This window comes from Phyllostomus discolor, chromosome 12 (genome assembly GCF_004126475.2).
Source record: "Phyllostomus discolor isolate MPI-MPIP mPhyDis1 chromosome 12, mPhyDis1.pri.v3, whole genome shotgun sequence".
NCBI classification, from domain to species: domain Eukaryota; kingdom Metazoa; phylum Chordata; class Mammalia; order Chiroptera; family Phyllostomidae; genus Phyllostomus; species Phyllostomus discolor.
In genome coordinates, this window is record NC_040914.2 from 64,648,236 (window position 1) to 64,672,137 (window position 23,902).

The window sequence follows — 23,902 nt, forward strand, 5'->3', positions numbered from 1 at the left end:
TAGACCAGTTCTGCCTAATAGAAATATAATACAAGTCTCATATGTAATAACATTTTCTAGCAGAAGGTTGAAAAAAAAACAAGTGAAATTAACTTTAATACTAGATCTTATTTAACCCAAGCTATATTCAAAATGTTATTTCAATATGAAATCAATATTAAACATTATCAGTGAGATCGTTTACATTCTTGTTTTGCACCAAGTCTCTGAAATCTGTCGTGTACACTCGCCCCCGTTCCGATTCACACCATCCACACGCCGAGTGCCCGAGGCCACAGGTGCCCATTGGCTCCTGTAGGACAGGATGGCAGCAGACCGTGAGCTCTCCAGGCAAGATTGGTGTTCTTTTTAAAGAAAATTATTAGATTCAGTAGATATAAAATTACATTTCAATAAATAATATTGGTGTTCTTCTTGGTCCCTGCTATATACCATAGTGCTTTGCATATAGGAGGTATTTGATGTGTGTGAAATTGAATTGAAATATAACAGAATGAAGAAATTATCAAGGGAATTGTTCCACGGCTTCCCACCGCACTTACACTCTAAACTATTCAATTCCGCACACATTTAGCTTGCCTGCAGTTTGTAATTCGATTACTCCAGAAGCGTTTCAGTTCTATGGCGGGGGAGTGTCTTTGTCTTGTCCCCATAGTCTACCACAGTTCCTAGTGCGGTGACATGGGGACTCGTGCAGTCAACAAGCACTAGTCAGTGTCCACGCTGGGGCCGTTATTTCAGGTGCTTGGAGAACTGTGTTGGACACCATAGACACAGTGTCTGTCCTGTGGAGTTCAGAGACAATAAAACGTAAGGGCTGTGAAGGAAAAAGCTGGGGTGACAGGGTAGGGTGTGGCCGGGGGTGGGGGAGCAAGCGAGCAGAGAGACACAGCAGGTCTTTCGAAGAGCTAGGGGAGGGGCAATCTGGTTGCGTCTCCCCACAGTCCTGCAAGCTCTTTCTTTTTCATCCACATTGGCCATTTCTTTCCTCTAACACCCCAAGTTTCTTTCTTTTAACTTTCTGTTTCCTTGCTTGTGTTGCTGCCTTTTTCACTCTACTATAGCTGGTGACTTCTCATGCCTCAGCACAAACGCCGTCTCCTCTAGGTGAACTTCCCTGACCACCCTGTCTACAGGGGTCATCGCCTTACACGTTTCCCATCGTGTCGCTGCATTTTGTTTATTACCACAATCTGAAATGATCTTATTTATTCATCAGTCTCCCCTACCACAGAGAAAGCTCTGAGAAATTAGGGACTACGTCTCTACAATTGCTGTGTGCCAGTGGTTAGAAAAGTGGTTCTATGATGAATTATGGCCCATAATTAGCAATCAATAAATATTTTTGAAGGAATGAATGAATGAAAGAAAGAAAGAGTTAAAGTGTTTGGGAGCTGTCTCAAGGCAAACTTTGAATGAGGCCACAGTCTAAATGAAGTCCGGGAAGAACCGCACTATTTTTTCTCTTCTTTGAGAAAGAAGATGGGGTTAATGCATATAAAAGTTATTCTCTGGGACTTCCTCGGGTATCCAGCGACCTGGGTTCTGTTTCTGGCTCCGCTGAGAATCTACAGGTGTGGACTATCCTACTGGGGAAACGGACGAACTTCTGCATGTAACATAAGGAGTTCATGGACCTCCTGAAGAGGTAAAGGATGCCAAGTCGAAAATTCCTGTAGAAATTGGCAGCCTCACAGCAACACAGGGAAACAAGTGTTAAGTGAGTTTATGCATGAAGCACCTTTAAAGAACTAGGACAGGAGCCTTTGGGTAGAGACGTAGTCCAAGGAATTCCTGAAAACCAAATTCTTTCCCACTAAGTAGCCCTGCCTGGCCGTTGCTATGGACGCTTGCTTTCTCCAATCATCATGAGGCTTGCTGGGCTGTGTGGCGCTCCGTGGTTGCTGTAGCAACGGACAGCAACAGCTCCGGGACCCGGGCCGCACGGGAAGAGAGCCTGCCTTCGGCTTGGAGCCGGGTGGGGAGCCACTATATTGGGGTGTCTGTGAGTTGGACAGGGGACTTCAGAGGGGAACGGGCACGGAATTGACAGGGGATGGGGTGCACGTGGTTCTGTCAGAGATCCTCGCAGTGATAATGGGGTCACAGTGTGAAGGGCAGGGGGACTAGCCGGGGCATCTCCTCCTTGTGTTGTTCCCTTCATCCCAGGGGTTCCCCAAGTTTTCCAGATCCCACTCCTCCCCAGCCTTCCCTGGTCCCTTCTTCTCACCCCCATTAAAATAGCAGGACCTCCGGTTTCTGTTTTTGGGATTCCCCAGCCAAACATGTAGGTAGCTCCAGGCGTTGGCCTGAAGGATAACAAGGGTGATAATAGCATTGCTTCTAACTTCTAGCTGTGAGGCTTTGGACCAATCATTTTCTGTATTTCTTAACCAGGAAAATGGGGTGCCACGCCTCTCCCCCTCTTCCTTCTCAGAATGACTGTGAGAATCAAATGCAAGGCCAGTACACCCTCAGATACTTCACCTATATGGTCTTTCACAGCCACAGTGGCCCCATGAAGTGACTGTAATGATTAATCCGTCTTTATCGTTGAGCAACCTGGGTGCAGATCAGGGGCTAGTGAGTGGCTGTTGCTATGATTCTTAACCACCACCTGGGCTGGCTACTCGCTATCCATGCCGTCCTTCCTGGTGTCTGTGTGTGCTCCCCTTGCCCCTGCCTGTTGCGTCTTGTCCTTTTCATTTCAGAATACTGAAACCCGTATTTATTTCACCACGTGATTATTTCCCTTTCTCCCTTTCTTGTCTCCTTAAAGTAACTGAGGTCCTACATCATGTTTAGTATGACCTAGGTGTTTTGCAGGAAAAAATATTGTTAAGGCAGGATCTGCGACCTTGATGAGCTTATACAATGGAGTCCTGTTTTATTGTATGAGGTTCAGAAATCAGTGCTAACTAACGTCAGAACTGAGCAGTCAAAAATATTATGGGGAAATTCCTTAAATGACCTGGGAGCAACCCAATTCAGAAACGGAACCACTGAAAAGCTTTAATTCTGGGACTATTTAAACACATTTGTGACTTATAGGCTTTTCTAATTTGTCATCATAAATTAATAGGAGGATAAATCTATGAGTTTCATTATGTCTTTGTTCTTCTAAATTTTGCTGTGGGCCTCATTTCATACTTCCATTTCTTCTTTGAGAATGTTGAGACCGTTCGAGTGGCTACCTGGTAACCACCGTTTGAGTGGCTACCTGGACATCACTGTCTGCTTGATGTGCTGGTAAATCTTTAGAATCTTACGTGGCCTCTCCAGTCTGCACTGTGTGTTCCAGCACTGATGAGATGACAGGGCATTTTCAGGACCACCATCTCATCTCATTCTACAGCCCACTGACTGGAACAACAAAGACAGTCACCCAACTATTTTAAAGGTTTTTTTTTTTTTTGTCTTTTGATTTAGCTACATGTAGTTGAATACATGTAGTTAGCTACATATAGGATACAGTTGAAATTTCAACTTCCCAACTGATGTAACTCCATTGGAGTCTTATTGTAGAGATGCTACTTCCCCTGCATAGGCATCAACAATTGGTGTTCTTTTCAAACTTTGTGTATGTATCTGATGGGAAAGTAATGGTTGTCACTTTGTTATCATTTACATTTGCCAGGTACTAGTGAGATGCAGGAGTTTATGATTATTGACTATTGATAACTGATCTTCTGTGGATTGTCTGTCTTTATCTTTGCTCAATTTAAATTTGACTGTTCGTTTTGCATTGATTTGTAGGAGTACTGTACATACCCTGGATACTGATAGTTTTATGCTGTGTTGAAATGTAATTTAACTTAATATTTTCTCCCAGTATGTTTTTAGCTATTTTAAGGTCAAGTTTATGATATGTAATTTACATATTACAAAATTCATCCATTTTAAGTGTACTGTTGCATGAGTTTTGAAAAATGTAGTCATGTAACCACAGGAGTGTAGAGTGATTGCATTGGCTCAGAAATTCCCTAGAACTAGTTGGAGTCGATCTTCTTTCCCCACCACCAATAATCTGATTTCAGCCCTGGCTGGCATAGCTCAGTGGCTTGAGTGCAGGCTGTGAACCAAAGTGTTGCAGGTTCGATTCCCAGCCAGGGTACATGCCTGGGTTGCAGGCCATAACCCCCAGCAACCGCACATTGATATTTCTCTCTCTCTATCTCCTTCCCTTCCCTCTCTAAAAACAAATAAATAAAATCTTTTTAAAAATCTGATTTCTCTTTTGTCTTTTCCAGAAAATCACATCAGTGAAATCATAAACTACATAGCACTTGTTGTCTGTTTTTTTCTATTTAATGCATTGGTTTTGAGATTTATCCATGTTGTTGCACATAACAGCATTTCGTTCCTTAGTATCACTGAGTACTGTTCATTGGAATGGATGTCACACCAGTCCATGAGCTGCTTCTAGTATCTGCTGGAACCATTCACATACAGGTCTTTGTACAACATAGTTTTTTTTTTATTGTTGTTTGTTTTTATAAATACTTGAGAGTGGGACTGCTAAGTTCTGTGACAAGTGTGTGTTTAATTTTATAAGAAGCTGCCTAAGTTTTCAAAAGTGACTGTACCATTTTGAGTTTCCGCCAGCGTAGCATTCGAGTTTCACTTGTTCCACAGCCTCACCGGCAGGTGACAGTTTTGTTAATGTCACTTCTTGTGGACGTGTGGTGGTATTTCATTCTGCTTTAAATCGCATCTCCCTGATGACTAATGATGCCGAACAACATGTGTTATTTGTCATTCTGTCTCTCCTTTGGTGGAGTATCTGTTCATATCTTTTGCCCATGTCTTACTCAGTTGTCTTCTTATTGAGTTGCCTTTTAAAGTAAAAAACTTTTTAAATTTTGAGGTTTAATTTATTAATTTTTAATTTTATGGATTGTGTTCTGTGAAACTCTTTGCCTAGTCCAATGTAACACACATTTTTTTCTCTGAATTTTAGAGATTTAGGTTTTACATTTCATTTCACATTTTGTGTGTGATAAAACTTAGAATTATTTTGGGGAAGGTATCATAATACCTCTGCCTTGTCTATGAAAATGATTCATATGGTCACAAAGTAGAGGGGAAATTATTGTGTTGTTAATCAGTGGTATAGTTTCACAAGCTTCCAAATAGTTTTGAGAACATTTCTCCATGTTAGCAGCAAAAACATTCAGAACATGAAAACTTTCATCAAGTTTGGAAGAAACCCACCTAGCCTGTGACTGCTGAAACCATGTTTTAACTGGTACACTCTGGGATCTGTGCACCACACAGATTCTTGATCCTACGTATGTGGACCTCTAGATTTCATGTTTATGTTCATCGTTTGGGGGTCAGTGTTCATAGTTCTTACCTGACTCCCAGTGGGACTTAGATCTCAAAGGTTCATGATCACCGGTTTAGGACGAGCACATTTCAGAAGGCTGGGGACCATAACATACTTGGTCATTGTAAGTGAAGATGCAGCTGTTTTCTGAGGGCAGTCTCTTTCTCTCAAGTGATTTCTTCCAAGATCTGTTTTCCTCATTAGCACCGCAGAGGCACTTAGCATTTGGCTGCTTTTCACATAAAATGTGTTGCAATGGGGATGTGGGCCTGAAATGAGGCAAAAACAGTGGTAAGGTCATGGTCAGGAGGATTAAGGTTGGGAAGAGAATAAGTGAGGAATTGACATATCGCCAAATGCCTCTCTTGCAACTTAATTTGAAAAACTGTGTAGTCAGTGTGCTCATTTTTTCTGAAGATTTAAATGCTTTAGTTCTCTGATTTTGTTATGGGTCATAGTTGTCCCTGTGGTGATGGGGAAGAAGAGTGGGCTTTTAGAAAGAGTCCTGTGCTTGACTGAAAGGCTTGTCAATCAAGCACATGATATATGAATGAATAAATGATAATGTTAGAGTAGTGTTCTTCATCGTGAAATAAATACCAAAAGGTCAATGTAGTTGACTTTAAAGAAAAATTAGTGCGAAATGAGTTAAATAGAAAAAGTATCTCACACACACACACACACACACACACACACACACGAAATCTCTTGCCACTTCATTGGCAGTTCATAAATTTCTTGGATTTTAGTTTTAAATCTCCATGCTTTAATCGACTATCCTGAATTTAATCAAAATGTCCTGAATGTAAGGTTGCACTAATAACATTATGATCTGACTGCATATATGTATGTTTTTATTTCTTTAAACTACTATTACCAAGCCCAAGTGTGATAACTTTGCCTCATTCTATATTCTGTGCAACTGTGTTGTTGGCGCTGGTTTGTATTATAAACAATCCACCCAAGTTTGCAGCAGTGGCTTTGAAAAATCCCTAATTAAAATAAATTTCAAGGTTAAGCTATTTTTATTTATGTCTGAAAACAATTACCAATACTTGTGGCTTTTAAGGTAATAACAGTGTGGTAAGCATATTTCAGAACCAGGAAAGCAGAAATTCGCATTTATCAGAGGCAAAAAATTAGTCTTGCAATACTTTGGAATGTCTCTGGTAATTAATTATAGGTGATGTATATTATAAGAAACCTCAAAGATTTTAGCAGGAGGGGAGAAAGGGGCCTTATGTATTTCATTTCTGATATAATCCCTGTCACTCTCAGAGGGAATTAAAGTTTAATAAAAAGGGATAACAGAGGGATATAATCTAAAAATACTAATTAATAACTTTAGCTCTACCAAAGTGAGATTCTGTAATAAATGGTAGGCTGTCAGTTGTTAAATCATGAAATATTGCAGAGAGGGAAAAGACAACATACTCTTTCACAAGATGGCTCTTTAGATTAAAACTGTTAGTGGTAGGCAAGTTTTGTACTTGTTAATCACTTGTGTTTTTACATCAATGTTTGTAATTACAATTAAACAGATGGTGCCTGAAAAGATAGTGTGTTCTTAGCAATTAAAACCATGGCAAGCAGCTTTTCCTCTTCCCCAACATACAATTAGACTGAATAGACTCACAGGCCCTGTGGGTTCTTCAGAGGGAAGATTCTGTGCGGGATCAAGGAGATTAGCATTCTGCTCCCCATCCCTGTCATCTGGACCCCTACAGACAGAGCTCTTGGCAGCTGGCAGGGGACTTCCAAACATGGGTTTTAGGAAGTAGTTACCCCTTCTCTGCTTTCTCCCCAAATCCTGCTCTTGCCATAGGGGGATTAATAGAATACTTTTTTAAACATAAGATCTTAGCAACAGTTTCTAACAACCGTTGGATGTGTTTATCTAAGAAGGCTTTGTAAATTTGGGAGCTCAGCTAGCCTATGGAATTCCTCAAGGGCACAGGTAAATTAGTCCTTTTTTTCTTTATTCTTATGACTACCATTGCTGACATGTTTGCTTGTAAAACATGTTTTTTCATTTCAGACTTGTTATCTAAAAAAAAAAACAACACAGGATTTACTTTGGCCTCTAGGGAACCAAATTCTCACCTTATTTACAATTCTTATTACAGTAAATTAAGCTTAGGAGATTTTGCAACAAGGATTCAGCACCCCATGAAATGTTTTAACAGCTGATACATGGTTTTGTGGGCAGTGGTGCTTCCCTTGAACCAGACCCCGGCAGTGTTAATGGGTCTCCCCCAGAGCAGTGGAGCTGGAGCCTGTGGTGGTCTGTTCACAGATGAGACCTTGGAAATAAGTGTTTTGTTTGTATGAGCACAAATAGGCCCAAGTACACTTTCGGTGATTTTTAGGTACAAGCTTTTGTGCCCACAAGTAAGCAGTTATTTGCTGGTGTAATTAACCATCTGCACTGTATTATGAGGGTGCAGCTGGCTAATTATGCCCGGTGCCATAGGGCAGGTTAAACTTCTCATCTGCATAAGAAGTGGATTTGTAGCAAAGGACATTGACCTTTACAAATGAGTTCCTAAATTTAATCAGTTTGTGGTCACTACTAACAGATTTTCGTTTTGTTTCGTTCAGAAGTGAGATTTATATATGGCTAATGGTATTTCTATTTGTAAACTAATTAATACAGAACCATAGGGCAGACTTATATTATTATGAGCCAGGGACAAATGAGATTCCTGCCAAGTTCAAATTATATGGGTTCCTCAGTTTGGAATAGTGGTACATCAGTATGGATGTACATGTAGTCATGAACTTGTATGAACAACAACTTGGAGCATCACTGAGACTTCAAATGGGCGAATCTGTGTATTAACCATTTCAAAACCACCTTAAGCGATAGCTGTACATTATTCTTATGATTTATTGGATGGCTTGTTTGAGAGGATAAGAGAATACTGGAGAGCAAAATTTTAAATTTCCGTTTGGGTTAAATTCATAGTCAGTGGTAACTAAGTGTGAAGGTCTGCTAGGTGAATCTTCCCATGTTTGTCTAAAATTGTCTTTAATTTGCCCTTACTATTTTTTTTTATTAAGATTTTATTTATTTATTTTTAGAGAGGGAAGGGAGGGAGAGAGAGAGAGAGAGAGAGAGAGAGAGAGAGAGAGAGAAACATCAATGTGCGGTTGCTGGGGGTTATGGCCTGCAACCCAGGCATGTATCCTGGCTGGGAATCGAACCTGGGACACTTTGGTTCCCAGCCCGTGCTCAATCCACTGAGCTATGCCAGCCAGGGCAAATTTGCCCTTACTCTTGAAAGATATCTTTGCTGGTTATAGAATTAAAAGATGACAGGTTTTTTTTCCCCCGGCACATTTGAATGCATCTCATTCTACCATCTTCTGGCTTCCATTATTTTGAGAAATTAGCTCTTAATTTAACTATGGCTCCTTTTAGGATAATCTGTCTTTATTTATTTGATCTTTTGGTGATTTTTCTCTTTATTTTTGGTTTTCTTCACCCTTTCTGGGATGTATCTAGGAGTGGATTTTTCCACTTGAAAGTAATTTACTTGAAAGTAATACTTGAAAGAAATTACTTGAAAGTAATTTACGTAGTTTAGGATTTGTTGGGCTTGAATCTGTTATGTGTTCTTTTTCAACACTATAGTAAAACTCTCAGCTATTGTTTTCAGATATTGCCTGTGACTCATCCCTGTTCCCTCACCTAAGGTTCCAACAACGTCAGATCTCTGTCCCCCATGTCGGTCAACTTCATTTGTGTGTTTTCTATTTTTTTTGTCACTCCGTGTACTGACCTACATAATTCTTCTGATTTAATTTCTATTGGATTGGCCAAAAAGTTTGTTGTTGTCTTTTTTTCATAAGTTGGCTCTTATAGCACTTAGTTGTCTTTAACTTCATTTGAAACAATTTTATTAGATTGTATTGTGACAGCTGTCATATCAGTGTGCATTAAAAAAACCATATCAAAAATGGTGAATTTTTATGTAGTCATTTTAATATTGAAAATGGAAGAAAATACATATTGCTGGCATATTATGCTTTATTGTTTCCTTTTTTAAAAGATTATTTATTTATTTTTAGGCAGAAGGGAAGGGAGGGAGAAAGAAAGGGAGAAAAACATCAATGCGTGGTTGCCTCTCATGTACCCTCTACTGGGGACCTGGCCTGCAACCCAGGCATGTGCCCTGACTGGAAATTGAAGTGGTGACCCTTTGGTTTGCAAGCTGGAGCTCAATACATTGAGCCACACCAGTCAGAGCCATGCTTTATTATTTCAAGAAAGGTAAAGACGCAACTGAAACGCAAAAAAAGATTTTTGCAGTTTATGGAGAAGGTGCTGTGACTATTGAATGTGTCAAAAATGGTTTGCGAAGGTTCATGTTGGAAATTTCTTGCTGGGCATGCTTCATGGTCAGTAGACCAGTTGAAGTTGACGGCAATCAAATTGAGATAGTATTTGAGAACAGTCAGTGTTATACCAAGTGGAAACAGCTGTCATACTTGAAATATTCAAATCAATAAAGTCATTAGTGAAAATGAAAACAGTGTCTTTTATTTTACAGAAAAAAAGTACGGACTTTTTGGCCAACCCAATAGTTTTAGTCTAGTCAATAGACTTTTTAGCTATTTAAAATATGTTTTCTACTTACCCAAGAAATTTCTAAATTTAGTTACTGTATCTTTCATATCTATATGTTCTGTTTGGATCTTTTTAAAAGTCTCCTATATAGCTTCCCCTTACAATATTTTGTTTTTAAAAGTTTTCAAACATAAAGAAAACTTGAAATAATAGTACCTGCATACCCTTAGAATCATCAGTTGTTAACATTCTGCCACATTTTTGCTTGTTTTCCTCTCTGTTTTTTCCTTGAAGCATTTGAAAGTAAGCTTATGACTTAAAAAAGGGAGTTATAATGATACTCCTTTATATACAATATGTCCTAAGAATAGGAACATTTTTTTCATAACCACAATACTGTTATCACAGTTTATAAACTTTAAATGGTTACCATATGATTTAATATATACTTTATATTCATAGTTCCTCAATTTTTCAATAATATTTCTTCTGGTGATTTAATTTTTTTTTTTTTAATTAAATCCGAGGGCAAGTCAAAGACCACATGCAGCGTTGTGAAGCCTTTCAGTCTCCTCAGTGTGGAACAGTTCCTCAGACACTTTGGAGGGTTTTGTTGGTTTTCGTTTTCAGGACATTGAAGTTTTTGAAGAGTCCAGTTGTTTTACAGAATTGCTGTATCTTTTAAAAAATTGAATGTATTGGGGTGACACTGGTTAGTAAAACTACATTGGTTTCGAGTATAAATTCCATGCTGCATCATCTGTGTGTTGCGCTGTGTGCCCACCACCCAAAGTCAGGTCCTTTGTCCCTTTATACTTGACCCCTTTACCCTCTACTGCCCCCCTACCCCACTTCCCTCTGGTAACCACCATAGTGTTGTCTGTGTTGTGAGTTTTTATTTGTTCTTCATATTTGTTCATTTATTGCTTTCAGTTTTATGTCCCGCACATGAGTGAAATCATATGGTTCTTGACTTTTTCTGTCTGACTTATTTCGCTTAGCATGATATTCTCAAGGTTTGTCCATGTTGTTGCAAATGGCAGTGTTTCATCTTTTCATACGGCCGAATAGTATTCCATTGTATGTAGGTACCACACCTTCTTTACTATGCTTTAAACATGGTAAACATAGTTGCTTATAGTCTGTATCTAAAAAGTCACCTGTACGAAGACTATATGAAGTCTTTGATGGTCTCTCTGCTGTCTTTGGTTTCTGCTAGTTTTGTTCATGGTATCTTGCTTTCTGGTGTGTCTGATATGATTCTGCCTTCCTCTATAGGAGGTTTATTTTTGTTTTTGCCAGGCCACTCGGGATCTGTTAGTCTGGGACTACCCTAGCTCATGGTTTGAGGTGTCCTAGACAATTTAAGTGGTATGAACCTGGGCTGCAAATTTGAGTCGGAAGTGACCCCAACTTTGGGGTATTTTCCCCCCTTCTTTTTGTTTTTATTCTCTTTCTCTGCTTAGCACCATAACAAGTTTTACTTTGGCTTTTTGGGGATAGTGATGCAGTAGCCAGTTTTAATTTTGGGTCCCAGCCTGCAGTGAAGCAGATCTCTCACTGTGTTTTCTACTTTTTAAAAAAAACATTTTATAGAAAGAGGGGAAGGGAGGGAGAAAGAGAAGGAAAGAAACATTAACATGAGGTTGCCTCTCATGCATCCCCTAGTGGAGACTGGGCCTGTAACCCAGGCATGTGCCCTGACTGGGAATTGAACCTTCAACCCTGTGTTTCTCAGTCCAGCTCTCAATCCACTAAGCCATACCAGACAGGGCTGTATATTCTGTTTTGAGCAGACTCTAATCATTGACTTCTATCTCATTGTCCAGCAAGGCCACCAAAAACAAAGCCTAGAGATTTTTTGGATTAGCAAAATGCTTTAAGGGCAGAAGTGGCTATGGATTTCTAGTGTTTTGCTTACTTTTTGCTGTTTGATTTCCTTTAGATCTTGGTCTAGTTATTGCTTATTATCTTGACAGCTCCTTAATACCCTTTAGGAGATTAAAAATTTTTTAGCTGAAGAAATTTTTCACCTAGAGCTTTTAGTTATGTTCACATGGATGGCTGGTTCAACTGTTACTTGGAATTATTGGAAATGGAAATCCTCTTTAATTTTACAAGAAAACTTTACTATTGTTCTTATTAGAAGTATAGAGTGGATACAGGTATTTTTCATACTTTTACTGGGAATCGATCTGGCCAAACATGTGAAAGCAATGCAGTAAGAATTTTGTGGTCAATATTTACCAGTGTGATAACTGAGAGAAGAAGAATGGCCCTATTATATGCTAGACAACTCAAGAATAGTGGTATAGTACGTATAACCCATCTCTGCGATTGGTTTTCATTACTGAATTCTGATGACAGCCACCCAATATGAATGACAAGAATTGCATTTGACATTTTAATAAAAGGTAGACATGCAGCACTTAACAAGTAGCTGCTAGGGAGAATGTGCAAGACGGTGATCAGTGTTGAAAGCACTCAGTTGGGCAGGGTCAGGCTAGCTTGCTCTTCTCTTGCTTCTGCGAATTGCCACATCCCTAATGACCGGTGGAGACTGATGAAAGCAGCAGCCCCTTTCTTCGGTGATGTCAGTGGGAGTCATGGAAGGGTCAGTGAGTAAATCCAGGTTTGCTCTTGTGTGTGTTGATGGCTTTATTGAAGGGATTCCACACATTTTCTGTGAAAGGAAACCTGATTCCAGGCATTATTTTTATCAGAAGGATTTGCTTAACAAACCAGATCACTTTTAAATTATGTTTGCAGATAACTCTTAAGTTATTAATACTTGGAAAATACAAGTTAAATGACCAGTTTTGTGTAAAGGATTTTCTCTATAAATGTCTATAGACTCTCATCTTCAAAATCTGAAAATGAAATATTTCCAGTGATCTCTTCTGCAGTCACACATTCTGGATGATCCAGAACCTTTGGATCCATGTGAGCTTCTCCAAAGACCTTGCTGTATGCTAGTTATATGCAAATGTGTGCTTACTGAGAGCAGAATAATTTGCATATAGAATTACCTGTCCTGAATAACATACTCCAAATACCCAATAAGTTTTAATGATTTCCAGACAGGGCTGTAGTCATCCTTGATGTTACATTTGATGGTACAAATGAATTAGTCTATATATTATATGTAAGATAATGTAAGCTTATTCTCTTCTAATAGAAATGATACATTTTCTCAATTTGCTTTGGAAATAGCAGCTCACACCATTTCATAGTAGTTATTTGCAGATCTTTCTAGTAAACTCCAGGAGTAAATTTTAGGTAAATATATGACTTCTAAAAAATAACAATGATCATTAGAGAGTTTTAGGTTTCCACTGGCAGAAATTTACTTCAAATTTCGACACAGCTTAATCAAAACAGGGAACTTAGGAGTTCATTTAGTTAGGACACTAGATGGCTCCTGGGGTCCAAAGAGGAGCTTCGGGTCTCAGGGCCTCCGAGTTTAGAGCTGCTTTCAGTACACTCTGATTCACTTATGTTCATCTTTCTTCCCTCCTGTCATCCATCCATCTGCCCACATTTAAATTCTTTTTTATTTTTTAAAAGATTTTATTTATCCATCTTTTAGAGAGAGGAGAAGAGGAGAGAGAGACAGAGAATGAAATATCAATGCATGGTTGCCTCTAGCATGCCCCCAACTGGGGACCTGGCCTGCAACCCAGGCATGTGCCCTGACTGGGAATCGAACCTTTGATCCCTTGGTTCACAGGCCGGCGGCACTCAATCCACTGAGCCACACCAGACAAGGCCCTGCTCACATTTTTGCCTTTATCTCCTTAGCTTTGTTTTGCAGAAAGCCTTCTCCATGTGATGGAGGAAATGGCTGCCAATAGTTTTAAATTCATTTCAGCCCAGCAAGTCCAAAGAAAAAAATTTCTCTCTCCCAAAGTCTTGCCATCATTCAAGGAAAGAATTCTGATTGGCATTATTAGGGTCATAAACTCCCACCAACACCAATCAGAGCGTAGGAGAGTCAGATACCGTGATTGGCCAGATTTGGCTACTCCTTCCGGGCAGGGCAGTGGGTTCTCACAAGAAGGAAAATGGGAAGGGGAACTTGTACTGGGCAGCCAAAACAAGTCTTTTACAAGAGTATCTTGTTTAAAAAGGTTTAAAAGCTGTTTAAAGAGTATCCTAATTGAGTATGCATTCTTGGATTCAAGTAAGATAAATTGATTTCAGAAAATAAAACCCATTATAGGCATGTAAGAAGGTATTTTCTCACACTAGGAAATACCATAAATTAGAAGAATCGACACAGCATACTGGAGGAAAGTTCAGTTGAATTAAGGACTGTTGTGTTAGCAAAAAAATATTACCCCCCCCGCCAATTTTCCTTTGTTTAAATTTCTTTCACAAAGGAGTCACTAAGAAATGGTAAGCTGCAGCTTATAACATTTTTAAAGATATTTTAATTTTTTGCTAAACCAGCAGGCGGGGGCCATTGCATCTGTTGTTGATATTAAAATATGAATAAGCCCTCAATGATTTGATGTTTGGATCCAAAATGAGGAATTTTAGTTATCAATGAGTGGGAATTTTACTATCTCTTTTTCATTGCAGCATATTCATAAATAAATATGTATTTACTTATGAATTTGCTACAGTGAAATAATACGAATGCCTAACATTTATAAGAAACATAAAATAGGTTACTTTGAGTGATGTGTGCGTGTGTGAATTGAAGCAAATTCTCCAAACAAACATTCATCATGTGTAATAGCTGCAGAAGCCAAAGGCATTCTCGTAGTGTGTTACTGCAAGCCTGCTGGTCTTTAGACTCCGGTGGTGACAAAGTCAATGGCATATAAATGAGAAGTTATTATGTTTTAGTAAGGCAAACATGGATTTAAAATAGCCTGCCTGCCACATTTAAATTAGCGTATTTTACAAAATGAAGAAGGCCATCAAAGACTGCTTTTGCAACTAATGGTCTGAATGGCTCTCAAGTTATCCGTGCTATGGTGATACATTACAAATAATAGATGGGCTGCAATTATTTATAAGGGATTCACTTTGTCAAGAGACTGGCCACAGCATATAGCTCAGATGACACTTGTGTCACGGAACGTTAATTGGCTCAGATAGCTCAAACGTTCTTGGCTGGATCTAAGGATTCAAATGATGTCGTCAGAACTCAGTGTCTTGCCACAGCTTTTCATTTATGTGTCTTCATTCTTAGAGAGCCTCTCCCCTCGTAGGGGCAAGAAGGCTGCCAGCAGCTTCACGCTCATATCTTATTTCTTAGCAACCTCAATAGGGAGAAAGCAAACCTCTTGTTCAGCAGTTCCAATAAAGTCATAATTAAGTCTTATTTGCCTTGGGTCATTTGCACTGTCCTGAACCAGTCTCTATGGCCAGGGAAATGTAATATTGGGGTGAGCCACTCCTGAATTGGAGTAAGGAGTAGGAGGTTTTCTTTCTTCTTTTTTTAATCCCTACCCAAGGACATTTTTCATTGCTTGTAGCAAGAGTGGAAGGGAGAGAGAGAAACATTGATGTGATAGAGAAGCCTCAGTTGGTTGCCAGACTAGGGATTGCACACGCCAGGACTGGGGATCAAACCCACAACCTAGGTATATGCCCTGACCAGGAATCAAACCTGCAACCCCTTGGTTATGGGACGATGCTCCAGCCAACTGAGCCACACCAGCCAAGGCAGGAGAGGGATGTTTTTCTGAGGAAAAACGATAGTGGTCCCAGAAACAGGGTAAATGTATCCAGGGTAAAAACCCAACCAATAAAATATCTGACAAGTGATTCTTCTTTTAAAAAAATGAAGATGTCTTCGAGAAGGAAAACATAATAAATGGTTCGGTAATTTAACTGGCCCTCCAATTATTCACCAATTCTCTGGTGAACAAGACAGACATCTAGTCACCAAATAATTTACTCAATATGTGAAAAGTGCAGTGGCTATGAGCACATGTAACAAGGGGGCTTTAGGGAGGTAAGGAAAGACTTTCTAGAGGCAGTGATGTTTCAGCTGACACCTGTAAGGTGGGTCTGAGTTAGCCTGGGAAAGGGGGTGGGCTGGAAGGAGAGAGTTCCAGAGATTTTACCTCTAAATAACCTTGTAGTTTGATCAGGGGAAATGGCAGCCTGAGACCCTAGAAAGCCGGGTGACAGAATACGCCAGTGGGGTTAATGGGCTTAGAAGGAGAGGACAGGTGTTCCAGAGACAAGAGCTATGCGTTTTGTCATCTGAGGGTGTCCAAGATAGTAGGTCTCATAATCCGTGTTCCTACGTGGGTCAGGACTCCTTCTGAAAGAAGATTTAGGTGAAGCTTAGAGAGTCTCAGTTTTAATACACCTTTTCAAAACTTAATTGCTTTTTTGGGCTCTTGAAGTGAAAGGGGCTGGAAAATATGCCCTTGATTGCTTGGTAGACAAATTTAAAATTTTCGTTTTTGACCACTAACGTTTCCTCAAATAGCTATTCAGTGCTAAAACCCTCAGTGTCCGTCACACCTAACAGTATTATAAATAATTGTGTATGTAATTGTAGCTCAACTGTATACCTCGACAATCAAGATGTCAAGACAGCAGCTCTATAAATCTTGGACTAGGTTTGTGAATAGATCATCCAGGTTAATTACAGACATCCAAGCAGTTTTGTTTTGTTTGCTTTGGTTTTGGTAAAGGGTTGAATAACCGAGCCTGCTGTTACTGAACACTGACATCTCTGCTCAGTCACAGATCCCTCAAGTTGCCTGTGTCCTGCTTGAAGGATAAAGAAGGATGTGCAAAGGAGGTGTCGTATTTCTTTGATTTGGAGATATTGGGTGGCTGTTTAATGCCTTATTTATGACTAAGCTCCACAGCTTTTCCAGAAACTTCCTATTTCCCATCTTATCTCCTGTTGCCGCCTTTGAGTCTCTGCCCAGCTGTGAAGACCTAAAGCCTTATGCTTTTTTCTATTTGAAGGGTGTCATGAGAGACAGTTGTCGAATAGGTATAATAGCAGATAAAATAGCAAATTATGAAGTATATTTATTGAGCAGTGTCTACTTATCTGGGGGAGAGAAAAGTGCCAAAATGTAAGAACTGCGTGTATTTCCATGTCTTCTTGAGCTTTGTCCAGAATACTTGGTTTGCCTAATAGGGATTCCAAACTTGGGGATGACACTAAATCCAGACCAGTTACCTGGTCGACTCCTTTGGTGAAGGCATTTGATATCTTTTTGAAGATCAGCATTTTCAACCCTTCCTGTATTTGAAAAGTTTACAAATACAAAAACTGTGACCTGTATTCAGGAATTAACTGTATTTGTTCTAAAACTGTTTTCCTCTCTTAGGTGAACGAAGGCAATAGCTAAGCATGACGACCAGCCGACGGCTCGAGGAGTCCATGGGGGCCGTTCAAATGGGGTTAGTGAGGATGCTGAAAGGGTTCCAGAGCAAGGTGCTGCCACCCCTGAGTCCGAAGGTGGTCACCGAAGAAGAAGTGAACCAAATGGTAATGTATCAGGGAATTTCAGGGTGACATGCTTCGTGCTGTCTCCTCAAGGAGGGCGACAGCTGCTCCTTGGCATTCGCCGCATATCAGAGATTACTGCTGAGGATATAAATTTAGGTAATGGGGGGGGGGCTCATTGCAGAGCAGAGGCACCTTTTGGAGCCTCAGAAGGTTTTGAAATCACATACAGTGTGACAGTGGCTTGAATCACTTCAGTTAATGAGCTGAAGTAAGACTATGCAAGCAAATTACTAGGTTTTCTAAATACTTGGTCAAACCCTAAGAAACTGTCATTTGAGTAGTTCAAAAACAGTCAAGTATCAGAATTTTATAGGTTTTAACCTAAACAGTCTATTACCTATTGATTGGCAAGGGTTATTTTTGTTTGTACATTTGTGGAACATAGAATGTTAAAATAATGACTATATTGTAGGAAAATGCATAATTTTTCTTTCTTTAAAATAAAAATATTTATACAGTTTAATTTTTTTTATTAAAATATTTTATTTATTTAGTTTTAGAGAGGGGGGAAGGGAGGGATAAAGAGGAGAGAAACATTAATACGTGGCTGCCTCTCACGCGCCCCTATTGGGGACCTAGCCCAGGCATGTGCCCTGACTGGGAATTGAGTCAGTGACCCTTTGCTTCTCAGGCCAGCGCTCAGTCCACTGAGCCACACCAGCCAAAACTATATATTTTGATTTTTAAATTATAGTTGATGTACAATTAAAAAATATTTTTAATGAATTATAATGATTTTGTAAGAATTGAATTATAAACCACATGCTATAGAAAATATCAATAACAATTTACAGTGTTAGATATACTATTCACTACACTTTAAAAACTAGTCTCAAGTTACATTTCAATTAGAAAAATAAAATCTATTATTATTCTCTTTTGTGGTGGTTATTATTTCATATTTAAGGTAACGCCTGACTTTTTGTTTGTAAGACTTTGTTATTTTTTTTTAAACCACAACATAGCTGATACCTTGTTAACATTTTAGTATTCTAATCTGGGTTCCAATTTTTTAAAAACCTAAAAAACCAAGTTGGAAGCTATATTAGAAATATGTCTTCACTTAAATGGATTCAATCACAGAAAATAATTTGTACGGTATTTGAAAAGCATTGATTTTTAACTCAAGGCAAAACAGATGAGCTAAATTATGTTCCTGTGATTGTTTTTCAAAGTCTTGGCACATACTGAAGCATTATGTTGCTGCCAGTGATCATAATTTCCTTGCATCTGAAGTAGGCCTTGGTGATGGAAATGTTCTGTATCTTGACTGTATCATTGTCAACGTCCTGGTTGGGATACTGGGCTCTACGTTTTCAACACTGTTCTTGGGGAAACAGGGCAAGTGGTTCCTGGTTCTCTTGGTATTATTTCTTAATAACTAACTGCATGTAAATCCATAAGTATCTCAAAATTACAAGTTTAATGAAAAAAAAACAAAAAACAAAAAACAAAAAACCCTTTCCTAGAAAGAAAGAAGGTCCTGGAAATAATGTGAACATTCCAGCACAACAAACTAAATAATAGCTATTGGTCCTGGGTAACTAAGCCCTTGTTTGGTTACTTAAATGTTAAATGATAGGTTACGTTTTTCCCCTCGTAACTTTATGAGTGTTAAGCGCATTTTGAGTTCTTATTTGGGTACGTGAATATGACCGGCTGCCAGATACAATGATTGTCTTAGATCTCTTTAAAACCAAGGTCTAAATGGACTCTCGTGATTTCTAAAAAGTTCAGACTTATTCCTAAGCAGCATGATCACACCTCCCAGATCCTGTACATTTTATGAGGTCACTACTCTCTAACCTGGTAGAACCTGATAGTTAAACACTCAGAAGTGTTGCTTTCATGTTGTAACTTCAGTTGAGAAGTAGACGTATTTCAGACTCCTTAGCTCTTAAGCCAGAAAGTGATTTTAGAAACTTAGAACTTTATGCTCAGATGCCTCTTCTGAGCGTAAACGTTAAGCTCTTTGGACATGTCCCTGTGCACTTATTGACTCCCCACCCCCCAGGCTCCTTTGTGTGATTCCTTCAAGATCGGAAGGAAACAGCAGCCACATGTCATTTCAGATTACTGTGCAAAGAGCTCAAAAGCGCATGAGTACTTCTCTTGTATTATTTAGTTATTTTAAATATTTTATGAGGGAACTTAGTGGCATTCCAGAATTATCCTGAAAGCTGCAAACACAAATTATTCATTACTGGAACTTATGAAGATACTCTTTCAGTGTAACCGTTTATGAATCTCTGGCCCCTGTTGTTTTGAATTCTAGCTGACACCCTCGGAGTTCCTGAAGGAAATGTCCCAGACCACAGAACAGAGACTGGCTAATACACGGTTGATGTGCCGACCACAGATCATCGAACTTCTAGATATGGGGGAAACGACCCATCAGAAGGTAGATGCTTTCCGTTACAGTAGCACATAAAGTAGGCCCCGGCGTAAAGTGAACATTCTTAATCGAGTCACTAAGTAATAGTTATTGTTTCTGGGCTAATTAATTTTTTATTTGGTTGTTTAATTCATTCTTTTTTTTTTCCTCTGTTGACCTTGATATCTGTGATTCGATATGGAGAGAATTAAAATTAATTAGTACAGATAACTTTTGACTGCTCACATTTCTTTCTTAGCCACTTCTAGACACCGTTGTTTACAGATTAGGGGTAATTCCAAGAATTATGTTAGCCACACCTGATTAAGTTATCATTTTAGCACCAGAAATCCCTCCTTACCTGAGTTGTCCTCACTAAAGAGAAAGGTGGCACTGCGTGGTAAAGTAGCCGCTTGTTGTATATTCTGGCTCATTTCCAGTAACAACGGTTTTCTTTTAGTCTCCCAAAAATAGTTACTTTAGCACGTTTCTATATTCTAATGTAAACCATATGTTCTAGGCTTTAGGAGCATATGATTATAAAATAAAGTCTTTATTTCCCACTTTTTAACTCCTTGAATTTTTATGTAGAAATTATGGTATGAACCTCCATCAGTTGAACTGCTGGAGATTTAACCTCCTCTGAAACGGTTCCTCAGCTGCTCCTGAGAGTTTTTCAGACTTATTTCCCACAAGGCGAGCGAGTCCCTGAGGCTCTCTTGCTCTTACTGCCGTATCATTGCCTCCCTGTCAAGGATCTGAACAGAAATTTGCTCTTCCTCTGAGCCCTGATAGTTCCATTATTATTTATTATCTTCCCCATAAACATTCTCTGACTTTGAGGGCAGGGAACGTGGCTTTTCCCAAAGCGAATTCATCCTAATTAAGGGCTGTTTGCTCCTTTCCCATAGCATAACTAAGACCTGACTATGTGTATTGTTCTGTGCATAATGCCTGTATTTGAATGCATTTTGACTCCTGCTATGAAGGTTGAGGAAATAAGTATACTTTACTACAGCTCATCTTCTCTCTACTCAGCTGGTTATTTTTACTTTATTTTTAGGAGTTTCATTTGTCCCTTAGTTGAGTGACAGTCATCCTCTACTAATTTCTTTTTCTTCCTTCTTCTTTCTTCTTTCTTCCTTTTTACTAATTTCTTTGAGAAGAGCTTATGGAAACTATTTCTGTGGTTTTATATGTCTGATAATACTTACTTGTTGCCTTTATACTGAACTTCAGTTTTGTTAGCTGTAAAATTCTTGGGCCACACATTTTTCCCATAAGAGCTTTGCAGGCATTTTCCTCACTACCCTCTGGCTTTAAATAATGGTGTGTACAAGTATGAAGCCAACTTGATTTTCCCCAAGATAAAAGATAGATACTTTAATCTTCTAGCTTGTGTGCCCAGAGATTGTTTATTCTGATTTAAAGTCCAATAATTTTATTAGGATGTACCTTTATTTTATTTCTAGACCATTTCCTTATATGCCATTTCTTGTTCTTTTCTTTAAGAATATCAGTTACGAACATGTTGGACCTTCTTTGTCTGCCCTTCTACATCTTCTTTGTCGCCTTTAATCCATTTTTCACTTTCTGTTCATTTTCATTTCATTGTAATTACACACCCCGGGCTATCTTCTGAGTCCCTTCCTTTGGGTTTTGTGTATGTGTATTTCTCTCAAAGCTCATTCTGAAGCTTGACCAGTTAAGTACACCTGGATTGTCTCATAGCATTTGACACAGTCAGTGTCTCTTTTTGCACCTTTTTATTCACTTGTATCTCACATATCACACTCCTTTGTTTTTTTCTACTTCACTGATTGCTTTTTTCTTACTTTATTTATTAGATTGTTCTCCTGTCCCTGATCACTAAATGTTGGAGCTCCTTAGCACTTGGTCCTTGAACCTCTTCTTTCTCTTCTAAACCCACTCCTTAGGAGATCCCTTCTACAAACAAGGCTTTAAATTCCCCTTTTAAACTATTACTTTCATAATTACACCTCTTGCTATGACCTATCCCCTGAACTATGGACCATACATTCAGCTCATATATCCAATTGATTTCTGGCCAACTTCACTCAATATTATGGTGTCTTTTTTTTGAGATTTATTTATTTTGTGTTTGGCAGTGGTTTATTCTTTTTTTTTTTCTGTATGGTATTCCATTGTGTGACTACACTACCTTTTTTTTAATCCATTTTACTGTTGATGAGCATTTGTTTTTCCTCACAGTTTTACTATTATAAATGATGCTGTTATAAACACTCTTTTACATATCTTTTGGTGAATATGTACACATTTCTATTGGGCATATACATAAAACTAGAATATTTAAGTTGCAGGCTATGCCTATGTTTTGCTTTGGTAGATAGTGACCTCTTTTCTGAGATATCTGTACCACTTCACACTCCAGTCGCGCTGCATGGTGCTAGCAGGTGACGTCGTTGGTCTCTTTAACACCGTTTCATCAGGTGTGTCATGCTGTCACCCTGCAGTTCAATGTGCAGTTTCTTGATTTCAAATGAGGCAGAGCACGCTCTCACATGTTATTAGCTATTTGGATATCATCCTTTATAAATTGCATGTTTATGTTTTTGTCCATTTCTTACTGATTTTGTAAAGGTTTTTCATATATTCTGGAGACTGGTCCTTTACAATTACATGTATTGTAACTGATCCCCCATTCTTTGACTTTCTTTTTTATTCCCTAGTGCTTATCTTTTGATGAACATATGTTTTAAAAAGTCAATATGACTTAATTTACCAACATTTTTATTTATGTTTTGTATTTTCTATGTCCAATTAAAATTTTTCATTCTTCAACATCATGAAGATACTACTTTCAGTTTTCTTCTGAAAACTTTATTTTTTACCTTTTGCTTTGAGAACTTTGATACATGTGGAATGTAGGGGTTAATATTTTTCATGTGGAATATCCAGTTAACCCAATACCATTCGTTGAAGAAAACGTATCCCTTTCCCAGTGCTTTTCAGTGTTACCTTCATCATAAATCAAATATCCATATATTTAAGGACTTTTTTCTGGGCTTTCTAATCTGGTAGATTTGTATTTATGATAAATCTTGTGCTAATATCTCACTATTTTAACTGCTAGATAAGTAACAGTATCTGATATTTATTGCAATAATATAATTATAGTAAGTGTTGCTACCTGATAGAGCAAGTTCTTTTCTCTTGTTCTTCAAACAGATCTGGTCTATTCTTAGTCCTCTGCTTTTCCATATAAATTGTATAATCATCATTTTAATTTCTAAGAGAATTTTTCTGGCGGGGATAATTTTTATTGGATTGTATGATTTTTTACATCAATCCAGAGAGTATTTGACATTATTAAAATATTGAATCTTTCAATTTGTGAACATGCTTTGTTTCTGTATTTTATATAGATCTTTTTAAAATTCTTCCTAGTAATATTTTATAGTTTTTTTTTGATAAAAGTCTTGCACATCTTTTATCAGACTTATTCCTATGCATTTAATGTTTTGGGATGCTATTTTAAATGGCATTGTTTATAAATTTTACTTCTTAAATGTTCACAGCTAGTACATATAAATATAGTTGTTTTTTGTATGTTGACCTTGATAAGTCACTTATTAATCCTAATAGTGTATCTGTTTGGTTATTTTGAATTTTCTAAATAAACAATTTTTTTTCTTCTGGGGAAAGTGATGATTTTGTTTCCTCTCGATCAATTTTAAAAGTTAAATTGAAGTGTTGAATTTCTGAAATAAACTCAACTTGGTCTTGATGTTTGTTATCCTCTTTCAATATTGTGGATTTTCATTTGCTAATGTTTTGTTTCTTCTATTGAATATGTGGTTTATGCGTGATGTTGACTGACAACTTCCCCTTTTCCTACTGCCTTTCTTAGGTATGTGAAGGTTATGCTAACATCATCAATTGTGTTGGGAGATATTTAATTTTTGTTTTTCTTTTCTTTGGTAGAGTTTCTATAATATTTCAGTTGTACCTCTTTAAATGTTTTCTAGATTTTGCTTGTGAAGTTATTTGGACCAGAATTTTTTCTATGAAAGGTTTTTACTTACAAATTCAATTTCTCTCATAGTTATAGTACTATTCCATTTTTCTATTTCTTGTGCTAGT

The 23,902-nt window shown here is 38.2% G+C and overlaps 1 protein-coding gene across 4 annotated transcripts in view; it reads left to right on the forward strand.

Moving 5' to 3' along the window:
* The first annotated feature begins 1,915 nt into the window (after positions 1 to 1,915).
* Positions 1,916 to 23,902, forward strand: part of HYDIN (HYDIN axonemal central pair apparatus protein) — a 291,357-nt gene continuing 269,370 nt past the window's right edge. For 3 of the 4 annotated variants that reach the window (XR_004900055.1, XM_036012178.1, XM_036012180.1), the window contains exons 1-3: positions 1,916 to 2,005; positions 17,222 to 17,382; positions 19,679 to 19,804. Coding sequence is in view for 3 of the 4 variants with exons in the window: in XM_036012178.1 (XP_035868071.1) it covers positions 17,245 to 17,382; positions 19,679 to 19,804 (264 nt within the window). In the remaining variant the exon portion in view is untranslated. Of the gene's footprint in view, positions 2,006 to 4,278; positions 7,287 to 17,221; positions 17,383 to 19,678; positions 19,805 to 23,902 lie in introns of those variants that run through there. The other variant, XM_036012179.1, reaches the window with a different exon arrangement.